Below are 24,258 nucleotides of genomic sequence, written 5' to 3'. Positions count from 1 at the left end.
CATAAAAAATATGCAACATTTCTTTTTATCCTATATGCTTTATCTTGATTTTGATGACCTTTCATTACTTTATTTGCCAACCTTATTCAACATACACAAGCACAGACATTAGTATTATATTCAATTATGATATTTAAATAAAATTTGGCTCCCACTTAATCAAATCATCTTAGAAAATCCAATGATATCTTTCTTTTGTCCAAAACTATAGATGCTAAGATTTAAGGAAAATATACATAAATGTGCTGAAATTAATAATCGGAGTGTATGTCAAAAATAGTATATATTTGGAGAAATGATCAATTTAAGGTGCATCATGTCACAACATTTGTTCTTATTTATGTAAATGTGTTAGAGCTAATAATTAGAGCTCATAATTAGAGCCTAAAGATTGAATACTAGTTAGCTAGCTAGGAAAAAGAAGAAGAAAAAAATCGATGAAAATGGCCCCGGAGATGGAAATAAAAGATAAAGTCTTTATTAATTATGCTTGCCTATAAAATATTGCATGCACTAAAAACAATTTGATATGCCAAGATATTTTAACTTAAGTTAAAGTTGAATTAATGAAAACCTTATATCTTTAAATAATTGATAAATCTAATATGAGTATAAAAAATTAATTTTCACATACAAATATCAATCAATAATTCTTTCAACCTAATTATATAACAATAGTGTGTTAGATATCGACTTCAATGCCACTTGGATCCAAAAAAAATAATTCAATATTGATGTTATATTCATATCTAAAAAAATAATTTATAAATTCTTATTATGAATTGAAATAAAATAAATAGATTACCAATTAATCAACACCTTCTTCACTTTAGAAATGCAATTTTAGAAATGCAATTTTCAGGATGCTCCTTTTCTTCTTTTATCACAAAGAATGAACTGGAGTTGTTTTCATTTCTGCTAGAAACATAGCCTACAAAACCTTATAAGTGCAAATGTTAAAGAAACCAAAATATATAACTGATTTTTGTATTCAATTTGAAAAGATAAGAGAAGAAAATGATGATTTTAGTAATCAAAACAATAAAAAAAAATACCATAAATAAACAAAATTCAAGTGCTGAATAACTTGATCTCTTATACTTATCAAGATTTGTAAATTAATTTCAGTCTAAAAGAATGTGTTTGTCTTCAAAGTATAATTAAAGGTTCTGAAGTAAAAAAACACAATTAGTTTTTAACAAAGCAAGCAAATTTTACAAAAAAAAGTATTTTGATATGATAATGTACAACAATTAATAACTCTTTTTTATATTGGGAAAATGAAAAAAACAACTGGGATCATATTTTATAGAAAGCATTGGAAAGATGTTTCAATATATTAAATTTAGATCTCGATTATTGGTGGGGTTCACCTTTCTAAACACAATTTTAATTGCGTAACCGAATGTTTTTGTTTTATGGTTTGAAGAAAACTCAACAGTTATCACATTCTCAAATATGAACTAAGATATTATATATTTGTGCAACCAAGCTCTGGTTTTTAAATTTTTTTGATTTTAAATTATGTTTTTTTGATTATTTTAATATATTAATATCAAAAGCATATTTTAAAAATTATTTTAAAATAAAAAAATTTTAAAAACATAATAATTATTGATACATTTAAAATCACAAATCACATTTTTCTTTTAACAATATATGAGAATTTTTCTTTTAACAATATATGAGAAATACATGAGAGTGTATTAATGCCATGTTTGGAAGTGTTTGGTAACATAGTATCTAAAAGTTTTATTTTTTTATTTAAAATAATTTTTTAAAATTTTTTTATATTATTTTAATAGGTTGATATTAAAAATAATTTTTTAAAATTAAAAAAATTATTTTAATATATTTTAAAATAAAAAAATACTTACGCACACATATTTGTAAGTATTTCAGGCGAGACTGTGGGCCACTTTGGAGTCACATTTCCCACACTCCACCGGCACACACTTCCCAAAACTCTCTCTAGTAACCGGTAACAGCCGAAAACAAACCCTTCAACTCTTCAAAAATCTCGCTCTCGCACTCAACTCTATAGAAGAGAGGGCGTTACTAGTCATTTTCAAATCCCCCTTTCAATCAGTCATAGATACTCTCCTCACCAATTCTCCAACGGAACGGCACGACTCGTCGTTTTAAGGCTTGAACTGTACGATTCCAGGTATGGTGTGTGCCATAGGTTTTATTGATGTTTGAAGGGTAAATAAACTGTTTCTGGGCCGTTTTAATTTCTGATCAAATGAAAAGATGCGGTATTGATTTTCAAATCTGGGTTCTTAATTTTATGTTGTTTGAATAAGAATTTGATGTGATTAACTGTATAATGCAGGCGATTAATTAGTGTTGATGAGTTTTATCCATATCAATGATCTTAGTTAATTTTATGAGGGTCATTTTATTTTGATTTGCTTGCTTCTTCTTTTCCCCCCTTAATGGTTTCATTAGGAAGCATTGTTAAAGTTTTCGAGGCTTTAATGGCAATGGGAAAAGTTGATTTAGAACCAACCGTAATGTTCTTACGACCAATGCGAATGAGCTGATGAAAGGGGCTGGTGAGCTAGACACACACACACACACACACACACAGTACTTTGTAGTGGTGAGCTGCACAGGAATGTGGCTTTGAGCTGCTGGAACAGCACATAACAATGCTGTGTTTACATCTTGCTGTAAAGTAGTTTATATTGGATACCATATCTAGGCTGGTATTGAGACCATGTGCTTCAGCATTGCATCTTCAAGGACATCTAAACTACTTCCAATGAACATAACTATGAAACATTTGTTTATCGTTTATAAAAATTGCGGATTCAATATTTTTGGCTTTCATAAAAGGTTTTTGTTTCTCACTAAAAAGCGTCCATAACTCTCTAAAATTGTATTTTCTTTTCCCTTTTGCTTGGCATTAATCCACCTCATGTTTCGTGGTATGTCTCCTGATGTTCAATTGTACCTTTTGTTAACGTTTTTGCTTAATACCACATTTTTCTACTTCTCTATCACTGGGATTATTTCCTATTGTATTAGCTGCTAACAAATCTGAGGTGAGCACCATCTATGCCATTGAGAAGTTTTTACTTTAACATATAGTTACGGTAAGATGGGAGCTCTACCATTCTATGGTCCATGCATTCCTTCCCTCATGCATTCCTTCCATCATGATAGGTATAAAAAGTGTCAGCATTGCTTTCGGAGCCAATTACATTTGCTGAGAGTTGTAGTCCTTTAGAATCCTCTTGTTATTTGACTTTCTCAAATGAGATGTCAGAATAATTGATAGTAAAATATTGAGTTTTGTTGTAGTTGGTTATATTTGTCAGCAATGAAACAAAAACTGGGGAAAAATAAAGAATGCAGTATAGTGAGTAAACATGTGAACAACAATTCTTTTTTACTAGTTTATTCCAAGTTAAGAAGAATTCTTTTGTTCTCCTTTCTAGCATTGTGAGAACTACATAGTCTGCTCCAGTCCTCTATTTGTCATCTCTGTATTGGCTGTTGCTGCTTCCATTTGATCCATGATGAGCTAAGGAATGAGAAGGTTACTGTAAGGTTACCTTTTGGATTTTGAAAAGACTTAACTTCCTCATTATAATCACTTTTAGAAAAAGGAAAAATGAATTGATTGTAATGTATGAAAAGACGAAAAAGGAAAAATGAATTGATTGTAATGTGGAGACAGATAATTTTCTTTTTTTACGAATGGTTGCTTAGGATGCCTCTTGTTGCATGGGACAACCATGGTAAGATTATTATTCAAATAACTGAGGAACTTCACAGTAGGATGTTTTACAAGCAAAATGCACTTGCATGGTACAATTCAAGCATGACATTTATGTATTCAGTTAAAGATTTTTTTTATTTCATTCCATTTAATTTCTGGTACAACAGGCCTGTTGAATCTCTCCTCGTCCATCTGGGTTTGCCAATTTTACTTACCATGGATAATTCAAGATGATTGCCTCACCTGCACCATGTTTTCTGTTATTTTATTATTATTTCTCAACCAGGTGTTCTCTATGTTAAACTGGGGTTTTACTGTTTCCTATTTCCACTATTGCTGTGTCAAACCTTGTTTTCACTATGTTTTGTCCTAATTTTTACAGTAATTAAGTGTGTGTTTTGTCCTTTTTGTTTGGTGAGTCTGATCAGCACATATTATTGAGTGCAGAGGTTGACTTTTCCATGGAGAACTCTGATGATGAAAAGGACGGAGTTTTTGGGAACTGTATGCCCAAAGAACTAAGTATAAGTTTAGCTAATGGTACCAAATTTGTAGATGAGGTACTAAGAGGTCCAAGTGACCGCTGTCTGGAAAATTTTCGTATGGATAAGCAGGCATTTTACAAGTTATGTGATATTCTGCACAGCAAGGGCCTACTACGCCATACAAACAGAATCAAGATTGAGGAACAATTAGCCATATTCTTGTTCATTATTGGCCATAATCTACGCACTCGAGCTGTCCAAGAATTGTTCCGGTATTCAGGAGAAACCATAAGTCGCCATTTTAACAATGTTTTGAATGCTATCATGGCAATTTCATTAGATTTCTTTCAGCCTCCAGGATCTGATATTCCACCAGAAATCTTGGAAGATCCTAGATTTTATCCATATTTTAAGGTAATCCTAATGTAATTTGTAATCAGTATCTTTCTTTTGTGTGACTTGCATCTAAATAAAAATTATTTGCTGCTAGGATTGTGTTGGAGCAGTAGATAGGATACACATTCCAGTGATGGTTGGTATAGATGAGCAAGGACCTTTCCGTAATAAAAATGGACAGCTTTCACAAAATGTTTTGGTAGCATGCTCCTTTGATCTGAGGTTCCATTACGTTCTAGCTGGATGGGAAGGCTCAGCATCAGATTTGCGAGTTCTAAACTCAGCACTCACAAGGCGGAACAAGTTTCAGGTCCCTGAAGGTATTTTGCTTCTTTCACATTGTAGCTCACTATTAGTTTATTTGACCACCCTAGCGAAACAACATAATTATGCAGCTTTTGAGGAATTGTTTTTTTGTTTTCCACCTTTTACCTTCTTTATTTTACATTGCCTTTGAGGACTTCTGGTGCCAATTTATGTAATCAATCTTATTGCTTCAACTAATTTAGTTCTCTTTTGCTCTTGCTGCTGGTTGAAAATTTTTGACGGCGTAGGAAAGTACTACCTTGTGGACAGCAAATATGCTAATATGCCTGGATTTATAGCTCCATACAACGGGGTTTTATGTCATTTAAATGAGTTTGTGGGTGGTTATCCTTCTCGAGATTCAAGAGAACTATTCAATCAAAGGCACTTGTTACTAAGAAACGTCACTGATCGTATTTTTGGGGCTTTAAAGGCACGTTTCCCTATACTGTTGTCCGCTCCTCCATACCCTTTACAAACACAGGTTAAGTTGGTTGTAGCAGCATGTGCGCTGCACAATTACATTCGTGGGGAAAAACCAGATGATTGGATTTTTAAAATGTATGAACATGATACTGTACCGGAAACGGAGTCATTGCCCCCATTAGAGGTGGAACAGCCAATTATGCAAGTTGAGAACCCAGCTTTGGACATTGCTTTTGATACAGAACAGCTAGAATTTAGTTCTCAGTTGCGTGATTCAATTGCAGGTGATATGTGGGGTGACTACATAAGTGATTTATCTGCTATGTAGATGGATTTATTGTGTGATTTTTTAGTTTCAGGCTAGGGTTGGATTCTTTTCAAGATCACTGGCTTGTAAATTTTTAAAATTTGGTCTTGATCTTGATGCTGTACAATAGTGCTTTGTTTATAACAAAGAAATATATATATATATATATATATGTTGATCATAAATATTTCAAATCCTTGTTGCATACAATAGTTAATTGGAGTAACAATTATGGCAATGCATGGTTCTTCATGCCTCCTGCTGCATTCGAGCTGCTGATGCTCAGACGCTGTTCAGTTGGTTTTCTAGTCGATTGATTATAATCTTCACAACGGGTCCAACAAAGAAGGGGTAAAATCAGTCTTACCTGATTTTACCTGAGAGCTTTCTAGGCTGGTTGCTCATGAACGTTATTTGTTTTGTTTTTTTGTTGTTGTGGGTGAGTATCTGTAACATTGATTTTGTTATCTGGAAATGCTAGTGTTAACTTCATCCCGTTTGTCTTGTTGCATGGCGGGGAGGCCCATGCAGAATTATTATTCTTTTGAAAAGAACGAAAGTTCGCTCTCCAAGGAGTGTACAACCCGGATCAAGTGCACAGTCCAGTCAGCCTCCTATTCTTCCATGAATCTTTTTTGAAAAATTACCCGGTTGGGTAAATTTTTTAAGAAAATGATATAGGTTAAAAACATATTTGGAAAATATTACAATTTGATATAATTATGTTTTTGAATATCAGTTTTATACATAATTGTTATTCTCATTAACTTTTCAATAAGATTCAAAATTTGATGACGAAATTTCAATAAGATTCAAAATTTGATGACAAAAAAAAAGGATGACGTGGCATAAGATAAGAGAAAAATTAAAAAAGAAAAAATAGATAATTAAAAATACATTGAGATTTTATTTTTAATATAACTAGTGTCATTAAAAAAAATTTAATGAGACAATTTTAACTATATCTTAGAAAGCCACTAAACAAAATTGTAATTAATATTAAATAAAATATTTAATAAATTACAATCTTGTTTAGTGATTTCTTAAAATATAGTTAATATTATTTTATCAAGATTTTTTTAAATGCTAAAAATGAAGTATTGGTGTGTCATGGTGACCTACTCTTTCTTTCATTATTTTTTTCTTTCCTTATCAATTTATCTCTTTTTTTTTCTTGATCATTAGATTTTTATAAAAATTTAGTTTGAATGAGATATGAATTTTAAAATAACAGATATTTTTAATAATAATTATGTATAACCGCTATTTTTAATAATTGTTAGATTAAGAGGAGTTCAATGAAAGTTTTTTCTCTTTCTGTAAACATGGCAAACAATTAGATCAGGTTTTGTTTAGTTTAATTTGATTTATTTTTTATTTGTTTTATTAGTGATTTTGAAATTTTTTAGGTTTGGTAAATAGTTTTTAAGATTTATACGGTATTTTAAAAATATTTTCATATAAAAATAAATTAAAATTTGATTTTTCAATTTCCAAAGCATGGACTGATTTTCTGATCACTGACAAGTAACTTGTCGCCCACCTTAAACATGATCACTGACAAGTAACTTGTCGCCCACCCTAAACAAAAAGAAAAGAAAAGAAAAATTAAAATGAAAAAATTTCAAGGACCCTTGGGTTGTTGATGAAGGTGTCATGCGCAAGGGTGTAGTTAATTATCGTTTTACTTTTTTTTTTGTTTGTTTTTATGTTTTACTCTTTTTCATTAATTATTTTTTTTAAATATTAATGTATGTTCTCTCTTATTTCTTAAACAAATTGAATTATTTTTATTTTTTAAATAGTGATTATTTTTTTATATTTTCTAGTTATGTGATACTTCAAAGAGATGAGTTTGATTTATATCAGTTTTTTTTTCCTCTTATATTTTATAGGAATTGGCTATATTTGTATGGAGTTTTTATTTTTTAAAAAATCATCTATAATATTAGCAACAACATTTAGCCACCAAGTTAAAATGAGTGAAAATATTTAAAATAAAAAAGAATGGCCAGTTTAAAAAACTTATATATACATCTATGTTTTATTTATACCATGAAAATTAAATTCCAACTTCAATATTTAATTAACAATAACAAATATTTTTTAATTTATCAGTTAATATATTTCTTAATTTATTTTTATAAAAATATAAACAGTATCTTTTCATTTCTCAATTTTTGAAAATAATACATAAAAATATATACACAACATAATTATTTTTTACATTAAAAATTACCTCTCACTTCCAGTTATTTTCCCCTTGAAGTGAGAACACATACCCAAGTTCATAATATTAAATACGAAAATATCTCCATTAAAAAAAAAAAAATGGTGTCAGTGTCTCAAAAGGGCTAAATGTTAAGAAGATCTAAAATCTTAAATTACAGGTAGCTTTCCAAATTGGACAGATGTTGCCAAATAAGATACACCACCCCGTTGAGAAACTGGGTGGGCCAGTTGGATACGAAATTGAACATCATCCACTCGTATTTAAATATAATAATAACAACTATTACGGTTTTTATATTTTAAAAATATTTTTTATATTTTTTAAATTAATATTTTTTAAAAAATAAAAAATTATTTTAATATATTTTAAAATAAAAATACTTTAAAACATAAAAATAATCACATTTAAATTTATCTTTATGTGTAATAATTAATATTTTAGAAATTGATTATGGTTTTGAATTGCAGTCTAAATAGTATTTTTTTTAAAATTTAATATTTTTTTTATTTTGAATTTGATTTATATTGATTCGATGTGTTATTATTAAAAATAATTTTTTAAAATAAAAAATATTATTTAAAAAATACTCCACATTAATGATAGTATATAAAAGGTTGTGATCTCTCATTCATGGTGGCATACATAACAGTCTCTCATAAATGATTTCAAAATAACACAAACCTAAATCCCATCTATCAGTCTTTCCTGTCTTTGCAGCAGTTACTCTCCTCGTACGTCCACAAAAAATAAAATAATTCAGAGAGAGGGTCAAGAAAGATGTTAGATCCAACAAGCGATATGCTTCCACCTCCATCTTCCCCTACCAACTCCTCCATATCCTCCTCCGATCTTGACACTGAGGTATGCACTCACTCAGTCTTCAGGGCTTAACCTTTCTTTAATTGTTACCGTTCTTGCTCTTGTTTTTCGTTTCTTCAATCGACCCATTTCTTGTTTTTCTCTTTAAACTTACTTGTTTCTTGAATTTCTTTAATTTACCATCTCTTGATTTTCTTTGCTTTTCTTGCTCTTGTTCAAGTGTTTCCATTTCTTGTTGTTGTTCTCGTTGTGCTGTTGTTATCCAGTCTACAGGTTCTTTTTTCCACGATAGAAGCACAACATTAGGCACTCTAATGGGCGTCACGTTCCCTGCCATCACTTTCAGAGCACCATCCCAGCACCTTCACCCCGCCGCCGAGTCCCTCCCCACCGACAACGTCGTGAACGGCGGAAGCCCCAGGAGGAACACCAAGAAGAGAAGGAACACGGCGGCTTCTGTGATGGCGGAGCGGAGGAGACGGAGGTGGTGGAGCCTGTGCCGAGATGGAGGTGGGGCCAAGCCCGCTTCTTTGAGGGAGTTTCTGGAGGTGGAAAGGAGGTTCGGGGATGCCGCGTTGGAACTTGAAGGCGTGATGGTGGCAGAGCACCCGAGGAACGGAGGAGTGGATGGACGGTTGTTGTTTGCTGATGGAAGGGTCTTGCCACCTGCGCATGTTGTCGATGATGGTAGTTCTTCGTCATCGTCAACGGCTGGTGCTCATTGGCGGTTTCCGGTTTCACTGACTGGGATCTGTAGTGGCGGTGCTGGATAACACATAAACTCCTTAAAAATTGTTTATTTGTTTTCCCTTTTTCTTTTCATTGACGTTATTTAGTTTTACTCTACTTACTTTACTCCTTGTCCAATCGATTTCTGTACAGAAACAAAAACCATAGCTTTGGTCTTCTGGGGATTACATTTGTCTTATTTATTTGGAGAAAAATCCCAGTTTAATTTATTTTATTTTATTTGATACCTGTTCATTGACATGGATGGTCTTGCCATTTGCATAGAAATCATAGGGTATAAATAATTACAAAATTCCCGAATTTCGTTTTCTCTCTGTGTTTATAACTTATATTTTTTATTGAATATGTTATATATTCATTAATAGTTTATTGCACGGCAATCTCAACAATATATTTTGCTTTAAATCATAGAGAGAAAATAAAATTTAGATTAAATTATAGTTTCTATTCTGTATACGTCCTCAACAATATATTTCATTTGATCCAGTGAGTATAAAAAGAGAGCAAAATTCAGAGGAGGGTTTTTTAAATTATCACAGATCATAAGTGGAATTGCTTTCCCTAAAAATACCTTGAGTTTGGTAAAAAGAAGGAAAGAAAATAAACTTTATGATTAAAAAATAAAATAAAGTTTGACAGATTCTCACAGGAATCACATGGTTCGGAGCTACTAATGGCATAATTCCCTCGACTGAGTAATGATGGCTCCGTGATATGTGAGGCAGCCAAGGTGCATGGATCATTTACAAGTTGCCTTTTTTTTAGCAATGGAACGAGTAAACAACACTTTGTTTTTCATATTTTAAAATTTTAAATTAACTTTTTTTATGTTTTTATATTGTTTTCATATATTAATATTAAAAATAATTTTTAAAAATATTTTAAAAAACAATTATTATTATATTTCTACACATCTTCAAAATATGAATCTCATTAACAAAAAGGAAGAAATCAAAACATTTCCTTTAAGTAAGAAATCAAAATATTTCCTTTGATTGCTTTCAATGAGAATTACAATCAATCATCTTGAAACACAAAAGATTTTAATACTTTTAATTTATGAAATAACACACAAAATTAATCTTATAAAGCATGGTATTAATAAACAATAAAAAATAACTTAATTGTTCAGATTTTAAATTTATATATTTATAAAGCATGGTATTAATAAACAATAAATAATAATAATAATTATAAATTCAAATTTTTTTAGAGTCATTAAAGATTTATATAATTATTAACTTTAATAATTTATAGAATTAATTAAAATACACAAAAACTAATTCAAATATCTATATTACTTTACAAAACAAAAAAAAGGCATTAGTGTTGTTCTTCATTGTCCATAGTATTATCATTAGCATGCGACCAAATTATATTAAAAGCTTACAACGTTGTCTCCGACCACAACGGGCAAAAATAAGATTAACATTTACCACTAACTATTCATAAATCATAAGCATTGCATCATTGCCTAATGAGACTCCTCGATCCTTCCAAGGTTTTTTTTTTTTATCTACAAGCTGGAGATTCTTTCAATTTAGTTTTTAAAAGTTCTTTTGTCTTTGTTCAAGATTTTACCCTTCTCTTTATATTTCATTTCTGCGTGTGTCCAAGGTGTCCATAATTGTTTTAGAGATTTAATGACATGGTAATTTTGTATAAAAAAAATTAAATTTTTATGCAAAGATAAAACTCAAAAATTAAAAATTAAAAATTAAAGTTTACATTGAATAATTGATAGTTTTTTTCTGAAGCTGATTTTTCAAAAAGGTGTGCAAAGCTACATCTTAGATCTTTTATTTTAATTTTTTAAGAGTTTAGTGATTTTTTTTAATTTTAATCTCAAACTTCATTTGTTATTTGTTATGTGTTTCATTCCTGTGTTCATGGCAAAGAAAAGAGAAAATTGTTGAGATATTTTGAGAGATTTTAAGAAGGGAGAAAACTTTCAACCGACAAGAATATTTTTTATTTTGATATTTATGAATTCATTTTCAAGAAAAAAACTTAATGGAGCTAGTTTTTATCTTCAACTATGTCAAACATGTATATTAAACTCGTGATTTTTTATTTGATTTGATTTTAAGTTGATTAGAATGTATTTTGTTGTTAGAAATAGAGTTATGGAGGTTTACATTATATTTTTTTCATGTTTTAAGTTAAAAAATTGTTAAAATCTAGGATTTTATATTTAAAAACCTTTACCTTAATTTTTCAATCATAAAAAACACTTTTAATACCAATAAGCTAATAATTATTATTTTTAAATAGAACAAAGATTTGTCATTTAATTCGTTTAAAAAAATCAATCATGCAAGTTTAAGTTTTTAGATTTAGAAACTCTTGAGTTTCATGTAGGCTAAACATGTATGTTCATCTCATAAATAAATAAATCTATTTAAATGATATTTAAATAATTATTAATTTATACCATTATTTTTAAATTATTTTAGCACCTTTCATTGTTTTCCAAATAGTTTTATATGAACTTAAAATACATATTTTTCTTAAATATAGATTAAATATCTATTTTTAAAAAGTACATTCATATTACCAACACATTCTTCTTGTATTACAAAATAATTTAGAATTCCATCCGCAGCGTGGCATGGCTAATTGGCTAGCTGTCAATCTGGAAAGCACTTGCCTTTCTGAATGTGCCGTTAAGTATGACAAATGACCCACTAACATTGACAGTCCGTCAAACAATCATGACATGATTGTATTCTGATCCAGGCCCCAATGTATTCCACAACAACATACGGCTGACGGTTTCTGTCAATTCTACCCAGGCCCATTTGGCTGCAAGCAATTTTGAAAGGATGAATTTATCTATTAACATCTAAAATATAATTAAATATTAAAATAATATGTGATAAAAATATTTTGGCAAGTAATATATTTTGAAAATATTGTGATTTAAAATATTTTAATAATATTATATTTTTGAACATGATACCTCAAAATTTGGATAAAATTTCTTCTTTATAAAAACTATATTTAAAAATTTATTTTATTTAAAAAAAATCTATTAAAAATTATAATAATTGTCATCAATAAATTTTAATTAAACTCAATAAATTCTCGTATTCTATAATAACAAGAAGCCTCCAAGAATGATATATATATATATGAAATGGATATAAACTAATATAATATTCAAGTAATTCAAAAATATACAAACATAACTTATCTATCTATCTATATCTATGTTGTCTATTGGATAATTCAAACTCAAAAATATACAAACATAACTCATCTATCTATCTATATCTATGTTATCTATTGGATGATTCAAAATTATCAATAACACGATCAAAGCCAACTCCTACTCGTACCTGAGTGACCTTGTTCTTTGTCATAACATCATCAAGAGTTAATTTTTTTTTAAAGATTTTAAATCCAAAGCAGCAAAAATTTAACCATTTAAATACTACAGTGTAAACTTTGCTTTCTTCATCAATACTACAAAAATAAGAGGCACCTCTCGACTGTTCTGTAACAAGAAACAAACCTAATATTAATAAAATATTAATATTAAATTAAAAAACAAATACATAAAACTCAGTGATTAACATATATTAATCTTAAAAAGACTATATTACTTACATGATGTTGAATCCACTAAGCATGTTGCTTGCACTACATATATCCAAATAGAGGAACCTGCTCGGAATCCAGAGTAATAATTTTTCGTGTTATACTCATATATCAAATTATATACTCCTTGTTGTAATTACAAGATACATATATGTAAATATTTCATTTCTTCGTGCATCCCACTATTATATGTAAGCATTATATCAACCTAACCACTCCCATTAGTTAATTATCAAAATGATATTAATTTAATTTAATTTATTTTTTATTTATATTTAATGGATTTTTTAAAAATATTTTTAAATTATTACTAATGAGGTTACTGAAGGATTTTATTGATATATTTCAAAAAGTTAAAAAATAATATTAATTAAATTAAATTTAATTCTATCAGTATATTTATTTATGAAAATAATGACAAAATGAAGTGGACAAATTTTTATTTTTTAGCTTAATTTTTCCATCAATAAATTTATCAATAAAATTATTACTGATGGATTTATCAATGGAACACAAATCATCGATGAAAGTTTTTCAAACCGATTATTGTTGTCTGTGAGCCTGTTGGAAAAATTTGTGCTCGCAGACTGTAAATATAAATATTAACAAAAAATTCTATAAATAAATCTAAAAATTTAGATAGTAAAATACACGATATTCCTATTTATAATTGTTTCATATATAGTTCTAAATGGAATCCAGTTATATTCAGAAATTATGGAATTCAATTATATTCAGAAATTAAGTGATCATATCTTAAACAGTATCTAGTTCAATTAATGAGGTTGAGGTATACCAACAGTATCTTTTAAATTTCATAGGAAATGTCATAATTCTAATACAAACTTCTCTATTTTTGAATATCAATAGCTGGAGAACTTATAATATAATGAACTTGACAGGCGCATATTGCTAATAATCTACTCAAAATGTCAGCCAAAAACTCCCCAAGAAAGGAAAAAAGAAAGAAAGAAAGAAAGAAAGAAAGAGAGAAAAAAAGAAGGAAATTGAAAGAAAAAGAAAAACCATATATGCTGATCATCAAGGCCGCCTACAATTAGGAGTTTCAACAATGGTTTCCAAGGCGGGCTTCCATGATCTTTGCTTGGAATACCTCTCCATAGGCTGTGGTTCTGTGGCCATGCTGTCCATTGTTTTTCCTTCTGAAGGGAAGATGCAAAACTCACTAAGGACTGGAAAAATCTTGCCAAAATTGTTATACTTCAATGCTTTGGTAGCCTTGTAAGTGAGAGAGCTCATTTCCTCATGCGTTAGCACAGAGTAGAGAAGTTCCATGGGCAAAACAAAGTAGAATTGGCGCCTCACTAGCTGATCATCAGCTGATAGACCATGAACTCGATGACCAACTTTTAGGCTTGTAGAATCACAAACAAACTGTCCAGGGTTCTCTAGCATTAATTCTGCTGCTTTAACTGGCTTTGTGTAGATCTGCAAGTTGCCACCATTAGAGAACAAGACCTTCACTACCCCATTTGAGATGATTGACGGAGCACAAGATATTGCGTTCCCCATCAGACACAAATTAAGATAGAGGGAGAGAAAAAGAGATCAGAGTGGCTAGCTATTTATTTAACACGGAGCGATCAAATATGTAGAGGTTTTAAGCAGATGGAGAATAATTAAGTTGATTTGAGGTTGATGGGGTCTCTCAAAATGATCCAATTTATCATGCATAATGGTGGTTGAAGAAGAGAGGAAGGGTCCCTGTCCATTGTTGGTTAAGATGTCTCAATATTCAATTCAAGATCACACACTTCACTCATAGAGTAGGCAGGAAGGTGCATAGGTTATTTGTGCAGCAGAAGGAGTGAGGGCGTGAAGAGGAGACACGTTCCAGCTAGAAAATGGAAAAATATGAATATGGACAAACCTGTAAAGCACAGAAAAGTCACAGTGATGGATTCCCTTTTCCATTTGCTTTTGTTAGGGTTTAAATAAACGTTTCCATTTTTGTTTATGAAGGAGAGCACATGGCTAGGCATGCAGAAGGAGGTGGGGCAAATGGAGCAGAGCTCACTTACGGACAGCACCAAACTAATGATTGGGCATGGTAAGAAGCTTAAAGTCTTTGTTACGATTCCATCCTACGGGCCACCTAACTCCTTAAATAAACATATAGAGATATCTGTACTTATTTATTTGTAGTTGTTCTAGCTTTTCATCCACCTACATGCATGGTTACTTCTGACTGGAAGAGAAGATGTCAAATTAATAAATACAAAACCTATGTATTGTAAAGAGTATATACATGTATTTAATTATGTATAGTACTGCAATATAAGGCAAGGTATGAAGGAATCATTATACATACAGGCAGATTTGAAAGAATATATGTACAGGAAATAATTCCAATCTCAGAAATCTTTGCACGATATTGTGTGTGTGTGTATATATATATATGTTAGGTAGCAAAAATATTCCATAATCTAACAATAATTAGTTGTTAGATTATGGAATATTTGTTCTAAATTAGCTGTCCAATGGGAGTGAGTGCATATTGGATGAGCATAATCATATCGAATTTTATTTTATTTGTTTTTAAGAAAAAGAAAAACTTGTTCCCATCTTAATTTTCTCATAATTGATTGGCGTGTCCAAATATACAAATTTAATTCATGCAAAAATATCTTTGAATTATAATATTTGTTTACCTTTTTAACATAATGATCATGAAATTAAAACGCGTTTAATTAATAAGAAAGATATAATAATTTAGTTCCTAATTAGATCGATGAAATCTTAATTAGAACAGCTAATGATGAAAAAGTTTGGTGAGTTTTGTAGAATTGAAACAACATTGAAGAAGAATTAAACTTCGGTTGTTAGCTAGCTAGCTAGGGCGTCGCTACTTGGAAAGATGCCTTGACGGCAACGAATTAAGAGCTGGAGATGGTTCAATTTAATGATCATCGCCATGGCTGGCAAGATTGGGACTCGCTAGGTACATTGTTACGACGACTTCCTGGCCCGGAAACTCTTCAATTACTACCCCAAAATCGAGCACAAAGTTGAGTGAATTTCATGAGTGTGTTTTGATATACTTATTAAACCTGCCTCGGTTATGTTAAAAGCTATGATTTAAAATGTAAATCGGGTCCATTTTTAAGTTGAATTAAAAAAGTTATTTATAGGATAAAACTGAATTAGCTAGGTTTAAATTCAAAATAGACCAATTAAAAAAAAAATCTTTAAGAAAATAGAATAATATATTTCATACTAAAATGATTGAGTCAAATTAATTTAGTGATCAATGAACTCATCTTATAACTCAATAATCTAAACTTAATTAAAAAAGTTATTTATAGGATAAAACTGAGTCAACTAGGTTGAAATTCAAAATAAATTAATTAAAAAAAATTCTTTTAAAACTGAGTCAACTAGGTTGAAATTCAAAATTAATTAATTAATTTTTTTTTAAAATAAAATAATATATTTCATACTAAAATAATTGAGTCAAATTAACTTGATGATCAACGAACTCATCTCATAACTCAATAACGTAAACTTATTTATTAACTAGCAAATGGTATATTAATTCTAATGATGGTTGGTTAAATTAGTTTCTGTCTTGAGTTTAAGTTTTATAAATGAAATATATTATCATTAAAAGAGTTTTATTTTTAGTGGACCGACCCACCCGATTGAATTAATTGGAATTAATAAATTGTTAAATAACGGGATCTAGAAAAAAAAAAAAGAAGGAAGTTTATTTTTACATGCAGCAGCCATTGTTAAAACTGTTCAAATGAGTGGTTAGTGAACTGAAGTTATCATAACCGGTTGAGGCAGTGAACTTAAAGTAAAATAAGCCAAGGCTAACTTCCATTGATAGAAGAAGAAGAAGAAGAATAGCATCCATTTTCGGTACTAAATAATGAAGATGGAGGGAGTTAAAAGAGCAGATTAATGAGCATCTCCTGTTTCAATATATTAAGTAGTGATTTATTTGAACTTTTGTGGATCTTTTCAACGAGGAAGACGTAGATTAGTATATACAACAAAGCATATATGCTTAGCTAGCAACTGTTCCTAGACGCCGCCGGACTGATACTATAAGAATACACAACAAAGCATATATATATATATATATGTATATATATTTACCTTGGGCTTTCATTCCACCTTGTATTATTAGTGCCATGCATTAATTAAGTGCTTATTTCCCCTTCCTTAACCCCAAATCAATGAGATCAGTTAGATTACTTGTACTAACGTGAAAATCAACTGTTCTTCTTTAAAAAAATATTTTTTAATATTTTTTATTGATATTAAAAATGTATTTTTTTAAAATATTGTTTTAATATAGTTGAAAACAAAAAATATTTTAAAAAATTACCACTATAATATTATTAAACACCCATTAATGAATTTTAGAATATCTATACGAGACTTAGACTTATTTATTTACATGTTAGAAATTATTTTATACATTCAGAATTGAACTTTCTTCTTTTATAATAAATAAATAAATAATATTTATTATAGATTTCATAGCGTATAATTTTTTTATGCATTTAATAATATTTTTTGACGTAATAATATCATAGAAGAATTGACTTGTTGATTATAATATCAATCAATTTACCAATCCATATCTTTTATAATATGATGCCTGTGTGAGATCCAAATCAATATTAAACAATAAAGAACTGAAAAATACAGAAAGAAATTATTTAACAAGAAATGCAGTGGTTTATATAGGTGTGTTTAAGGTTTTGAAATAAAATAACATAGGTTAATTACTCCCATTAGTTGATATCATTTCATTTTATCATTGAATATTAGCTTTTTTACGTGTATTTCTTTTTCCTGATACATTATTGACAACATAAAGTATCTCTGTAGTAAAAACATCAAAAATATTTTTGCTGAACTGCCTTATTAAACCGAACCAAAGAAAAAAGAAAAAAATCACCTAGATGAATCTCTTGTTTAGTATTACTGTCTAAATAGAAGTTGGCTAAAGTTAATTTAAAAATAAATTATTTTTTATATTTTTATATTGTTTTAATTAATTGATATTAATTTTTTTTTAAATAAAAAATATTATTTTAAATAAAAAATATTTTAAAACATAACGACTACTATATTTCTAAATATAAGTGAAGCAAAATATTTTAATAGAAGGAAGAAAAGAAACAGAGTTGGTAAAAGTTTGGGGGATAGTATAATTTAGCTATTTCTTACAACGGGCTCCAACTTATTGACTTGAGGGACCAAACTGCAATTATAGGAAATATGTAAAACAAAAAAACTGTAGAAACCAAATCCGAGATTACTTTTTTCGCATCCTCTTTCCTCAGCACCAAAGATCTCACACAACAAAACGCGAAGCCAGGGTTTCAATTGGTGAGCCCTTCCTTTCTCTTTCATTTGCAATTACGAAATCCAGTTTCCTTTTTCTTCCAACACTGATTTCCCTTTTAGAATTCACATGATATTTTTATTTTTTAGCTGTCAATCATTGAAATTCCTTCTACCCCTTGTCAAGATATTTTTTATTTTTTGTGTCAATTGTAGTATCTGAATGAAAATAATGAATCAGTTCCTTAACATTAGAAACCCCATTTCACAATTTTCATTAACTCCCTGTTTAGTTTGTTAAAGTTTTGATTTTTAACTTCTGGGTATATAAAATCATTGCTTATTATTATTATTATTACTACTATTATTATTGAGATCAGCATTGCTATTCGCTTGAATTATATGATTTATTTTTAAGGAAAGTGGGTTTTTTTACTAGGGAGAGATAGTTAATGATGGATGGAGGAGTGCCAAATATAAAGAAATGGGTAGTCTTATATCCTGTTTACATTAACTCAAAGAAAACAATAGCTGAAGGGAGGAGGATTAGCGTGGAAAAGGCGTGTGAGAATCCCACTTGTGTTGAGATAGGTGATTGTTGTAGCCATCTCAAACTTCCTTTTGCAATTGAGGTTTGTTTGAATCCACAATTTTGTTTTTTTTTTTTTAGTTAGAGCTTGTGATTGCTGTTTTTTTTGTGTGTTTTATGATGGTTTTTGGATATCATAGATTGATAAGGCATATCCTCGAGATTTCATGCAAGTAGGTAGAGTGAGGGTATTACTGAAAAGAGAAGACGGAAGTTTATGTAATCCTGCTATTCCTTCCAGTAAGCATCCTTTACCCTCCTTTCTGTCTATTGTATGATATGATCCTGCTTTTTTTTTTTTTATTTCCTTTTCATAAGTTACTTTTATCTTTTTATTCTTTCTTAAATATGCGTAAACTGATGGATACGTACACACATAGTTTTTTCTATGCTTAAATTTTAATTGTATCTGTATTGGTCAAATGTATTTGTGTCAGTCTTTTGTCACCTCTTCACCTAGTAACTTGAGATTTTGGGTTAAATGCTTCAACTTGGTATGGAACTGAGCCATCACGGTTTTGTGTTTAGTTCCTGTTGATTCACAAGCTAGGACCATTTCCATAGTTATGATTAAGTGAAGCAACTGTTTGGTTGGATGTTTTATCTTGTCGATAATTCCTTGTCAAGCTGAACATTACATGATCCAACAACCTATTTCTTTTATCTCTTTGATCGGTATTGTGTTTACTCCTCTTAGGATAAGAGGTAGTTAGGTACAGTAACTAGGTTTAATATATATTTTCTTTTATGGCTCCTATTCTAGGTCCATCTCCCAAGTTATTATTAAGTGAAGCAGCCTTCTGGTTGGATACTCTGACTAGGAATGTGTGAAATCTTCTATCAAGTTATCTAATGCTAAACTCCTGCAAAAATACATGGAAAAATCAAGCATCTTTGAAATGATAATATATATTTGAAAATATTTTAGCTGATTTCCTCCCGTAAGTGAGATGAACTTGGAAATCTAACTGACTTCCTTTTTCCTTCAATACCCTTCCTTTCTTTTCTCATTTTAACATCAAAATGAACTCAAACTTTCTTCTTTTAACCTCTTAACTCTGCCACTTTCCTTCCACTTCAACCCATACATACTGGTGAATTCCACAACACTTGTAAGAGGGTTTTTACTTTTTTTTTTAAAAAGTTTCCTGTATGACAGTTTATTTTTATACTTCCCACTTGACATTGATTGGCCCCTCCACCTGCCCTGCAGACACGTGTTTATTTTGTTCTCTGATAATCCTTAAAGTGAAATATTTGCATTTAATTCAATTGCGGATGACGTGTAGGTGACTTGGTGGTATCATTTCAGTGGCCCTAATTTCCAAGGGGCGGTTATCATTGACATGAGTGTTGGTTCCTGTTAGTCTGCATATAAATCTTTACCTTTCAAGCAGGGATAATGACACAAAATCTTTACCTTTCAAGCAGGGATAATGACACACAAAATTAAATCGAAGCTAGTATGTGTAGTGTGTACGGTGTCATTAGCATTTAGTATTGCACAAGACTAGTTTCTACTAGGGATCCACTACTTTTTAAGCTGAACCTGCCTTTTCATATGTGTTGTCTTAATTGATGATTTGGTGAATACCTTTTGCGTGTTAATCAGTAGTTACCAGCATTTTCATGAAATACCAGCTGGTCACTTGGTGATCTGGATTGTTTGATAATTGTTGCCTTTTAGTTTAGTTGAGAAATTTGAGTGCTGTTTCTCATCACGCCTGATATGCCATGGCACTGTACTTCATTGACATGGAGGAATGAAAGGGGAAAATAGAGGGAAAAAAAAAGGGGGTGCTTTTTTGTTGCATCTATCATGGTCGAAAGCATCAGGGGAAAGAACTAACAAAAATCAGCTCAAAGTTGAATGGGCTGATGTCACTTGTATATGAGTGTCTGCCATATATATCATATATTTTAAATTTGAAAAACTTCAACTTTATTGCAGGAAAACAGCTTATGCTCCATGTTGCAGAATTGGTACCTAGACATCCTGGGAGGACCAAGAAGCAGGAGCCAGCATCCACATCAAATGCTGCAACATCCAAGTCTGGGAAGGGTGGGAAGAAGAAAAGATAGTCTCTTCATGAGAGAGGATCAGGTTTGATTTGCAACTAGCTGGTCGAAACTTGACCTTTTCTTTTTTTATCATGAAAATATTTGGATGAGAATCTTGCTTTATCAAAAATTTCTGTTCTTGGACACCCTTTGTATTCAAGTCTTTCTACAAAGTGAATTTGTGTGCATGTCTTTTAACAAAGTGAAAGTGAAACCTTAATTTAAGCAATATGGATACGCTATTCTATGGTGTGCCTTTCTTTTGTTGTAGCATCTTTGCATCAGTACATGCATCTTGTAGTTGCTGGTTTCATCGTCTTGCTTAACATTAAGAAATATCATCTAGTGTCCACAGAAAAAAAAACGGCTTGCTTAACATTAAGAAATATCTAGTGTCCACGTAAATAACAGTCATAGAACGGATTGCCAGCATTCTTGGTCCTCAACTCTCATGCAATTCCTGATGAGAAAATGTATGATCAACTTGGCAGGTTTAACCTGACTTGTATGATCAATTGTTTTGTTGTGGGTTTAACCTGACGATTTTAGCTTTTAAAATGGTACACTGTAAATGTTTTTTCTTTTTTAAGCTGAAGATGACCTGCTAATAACTAAAGGACTGTATATCTTTTGTTGTAGCATCTTTGCATCAGTACGTGTATCTTGGAGTTGCTGGTTTCATCTTCTTGCTTAGCATTAAGAAATATCTGGTGTCCACGTAAAAAACTGTCATAGAACAGATTTCCAGCATTCTTGGTCTTAAACTCTCCTGCAATTCTTGATGAGAAAATGTTTGATAAACTCGATGGGTTTAACCTGACCTGTATGATCAATTGTTTTGTTTTGGGTTTAACCTGACTATATTAGCTTTTAATATGGCACACTTTAAAATGTTTTCTTTTTTTAGCTGAAGTTGACCTGCTAATAACTAAAGGACTATGAATATCCCACGTTTAATTTGTTGCACATAGACATGAACTGCTTTGAATATCCCATGTTCTAGTTCTAATTGTGTTATCATGCTGGGCCTATCATCTCCATTCCTTTGGAATTTGGAAATATGCATAACCGAGCTTGTTTATTGCAGGAAAATAGTTGCTTGTAATCGGTGAACCAGGAATACAGAGCATGTAAATCTGTGAGTGTCCACAGTCTTGAAAACCCCTTCTAAGGATTGAAGATACTAACCTGGTGTGAGTGTCAGCTCTTTGATGCCAAGATACTCAGATATCACTGAAATGTCTTGGTACACCACTTGGCTAATGAGGGTGCATGGAACATTGTTTTTTGGTTTCTTGCTCTTTTGTGCTTTTGGATTATATCAAAGTTGATACTAAAATTTAATGCAATCAGAGAGCAGCATGCATAAGAGACGATATTCCAAACGATTGATCTATCAGGTAGTGCAAATTTAGTTGCAGCTGTCTTCTTTTACTTCCTTTTCCTCTCCGCTGCATGTCCAGGAAATCAGGACAGAAATGGACCTCGTCTCTTATTGTAGTTTCATTGGTGCAGTAGAATGGGTTATGGCTTATGATGCGTTCTGTCATGTGACCAAGATGGTTTGCTTCTTTGGCTAATCCTTTATAGAGTGGAGCTTGGGGTGAATTATCCTTTGATAGGAGATGCTTCTGGTGTTGTTTTCTTGAGGGGTTAGGCCTCCTCGTGCTTTATCCATTTTACGACAAGGAAAAAGTACATTGCATGGCTACCCTTTATTAGGGTTATATACAAAATGCCAAAGGTAGTGTTTAAAGAGCACGAAAACTTTTGGACCGGATTATTGATTTAAATAGTTTTAATAAACTTAAATAATCTAATAATGTCATTATAATTAAAAAAACTAATGATAATAAAAAAAATAACAATAATGAATTTTTTTCTAAAAAATACTTGCCAATATTATTTGTAACAGTCTCAAATATCCAGGATAAAACACATGCTTAAATTTTGGAATTATTATTAGGATATTTGTTTTATAGTATGATGATGTTATACTGATATTTTAAGAGAGTAAACATTTTAAGTTTATTGATTTATCAATTTAATTCAAACCACGCAACATCACATGCAATATTTTATATGACACTAATTATATATTTATAAGGTAAGCTAATATATTTTACATGCATAAACGGGATTATAATTCAAGTCAAAATGTCCGATAATATACCTAGCCTAAGAGGTCAAAGGTGATAAGGAAGATTTACTCCTGACAGGTATAAGATGGTCCTAAAAGCAAAATTACCATAAATTAATATAAATAAATGACAATTTAAATGACACTAAAACTTTAGCTACAGGTAATTAGGTTATATTCTTTTCTTTTGTACGCTAAACTTCATGTTATTAATATTCATCTGTAACCCGGGTGATTAATCAATGTTGATGTTAATTTCAAGTAGTTATTATTATCTTTTATCCCAATGACTTATAATTCAATCCTAATACATGTCGACCCCAATAAACTTATTGATATTACTGCTCATTTCATTTCCTGAAAATAGCTAATCAAATTTATTTCACTTATATATTTTATATTCATATCAATATTAATAAATCTTATTAATATCATTAGTCTTTCAAATTAAAAATTAATAATTATGTTTAAAGAATGTCGATTCCAATATAATTTATTGGTATTATTAATTTCTCAATCTGTAAACAATTAATCAAATTTAAAAAATATTAATATCAATAAACTCATTAATATTATTAGTCTCACAAGTTAGAAACAACTAATCAAATTCCTTAATATTGTTGATTATCCTCTTTATTAATATTCATATCAATGTATTTTTTTGTTATCATTAGCTTTTATAACTTGCAATGTTTAATCAATTCAAGTAAATATTAATATTATATTGATATCATTAACTTCCAAAGTAATTCGAAAAACTAATCAAATTCACTATTATTTTCTTATTCTTTCACCCTTTTATCTTTTTACACTTTCTCTCTCAAGTTCCACTCCTCCCCAAAGGTTTTTCTCTCCACATTTCAGCCTTAATGTGTTTTTCTCCACTAAAATTCTTTTGCATGCACCTAACTCGTACTTTTAGAAAGAGTTCTTTATGGAAGTTTGAAGAAAACTTAAAATGGGACATACCCTCTCTCTCTTGTTATTATTTTGAGTGAATAGTAGTGTGTATAGTAACGAGAGGGTTATTATTATTTTACCCTTAATTAGTTCCTTAATAAAAAAAATATTTATTACAATTACCCTAC

The 24,258-nt window shown here is 30.3% G+C and overlaps 4 protein-coding genes across 6 annotated transcripts; 3 read left to right on the top strand and 1 right to left on the bottom strand.

Annotated features, from left to right (window-relative positions):
• Window positions 1-1,897: 1,897 nt before the first annotated feature.
• LOC105133336 (putative nuclease HARBI1) lies at window positions 1,898-5,937 on the top strand. Of its 2 annotated transcripts, XM_011037285.1 has the most exons (5): window positions 1,898-2,167; window positions 2,452-2,558; window positions 4,178-4,629; window positions 4,706-4,931; window positions 5,166-5,937. In XM_011037285.1, the coding sequence occupies exons 2-5, from the start codon at window positions 2,546-2,548 to the stop codon at window positions 5,669-5,671; spliced, it is 1,197 nt and encodes a 398-aa protein (XP_011035587.1). In that variant the 5' UTR covers window positions 1,898-2,167; window positions 2,452-2,545; the 3' UTR covers window positions 5,672-5,937. The 2 variants fall into 2 exon arrangements, with proteins under 2 accessions (XP_011035587.1, XP_011035589.1); XM_011037287.1 differs by lacking the exon at window positions 2,452-2,558.
• A 2,596-nt stretch (window positions 5,938-8,533) lies between these two features.
• Window positions 8,534-9,669, top strand: LOC105133338 (uncharacterized protein At3g17950). Its single transcript, XM_011037288.1, has 2 exons — window positions 8,534-8,744; window positions 8,969-9,669. The coding sequence occupies exons 1-2, from the start codon at window positions 8,661-8,663 to the stop codon at window positions 9,473-9,475; spliced, it is 591 nt and encodes a 196-aa protein (XP_011035590.1). The 5' UTR covers window positions 8,534-8,660; the 3' UTR covers window positions 9,476-9,669.
• A 4,184-nt stretch (window positions 9,670-13,853) lies between these two features.
• LOC105133339 (DUF4228 domain protein) lies at window positions 13,854-14,972 on the bottom strand. The gene has a single exon (XM_011037289.1). The coding sequence runs from the start codon at window positions 14,586-14,588 to the stop codon at window positions 14,097-14,099; it is 492 nt and encodes a 163-aa protein (XP_011035591.1). The 5' UTR covers window positions 14,589-14,972; the 3' UTR covers window positions 13,854-14,096.
• A 3,349-nt stretch (window positions 14,973-18,321) lies between these two features.
• LOC105133335 (signal recognition particle 19 kDa protein-like) lies at window positions 18,322-22,638 on the top strand. Of its 2 annotated transcripts, none has more exons than XM_011037284.1 (5): window positions 18,322-18,425; window positions 18,820-19,012; window positions 19,110-19,209; window positions 20,921-21,073; window positions 22,118-22,638. In XM_011037284.1, exons 2-4 carry the CDS (start codon window positions 18,833-18,835, stop codon window positions 21,049-21,051), a joined length of 411 nt encoding a protein of 136 aa, XP_011035586.1. In that variant the 5' UTR covers window positions 18,322-18,425; window positions 18,820-18,832; the 3' UTR covers window positions 21,052-21,073; window positions 22,118-22,638. The 2 variants fall into 2 exon arrangements, with proteins under 2 accessions (XP_011035586.1, XP_011035585.1); XM_011037283.1 differs by having other exon boundaries at window positions 18,817-19,012.
• The last annotated feature ends 1,620 nt before the right edge of the window (window positions 22,639-24,258 follow it).

Source organism: Populus euphratica, unplaced genomic scaffold, assembly GCF_000495115.2.
Source record: "Populus euphratica unplaced genomic scaffold, PopEup_1.0 scaffold114.1, whole genome shotgun sequence".
In the NCBI taxonomy this organism is placed as follows: domain Eukaryota; kingdom Viridiplantae; phylum Streptophyta; class Magnoliopsida; order Malpighiales; family Salicaceae; genus Populus; species Populus euphratica.
Note: the sequence above shows the minus strand (reverse complement) of the source record. Positions and strands in the feature narration are given on the sequence as shown.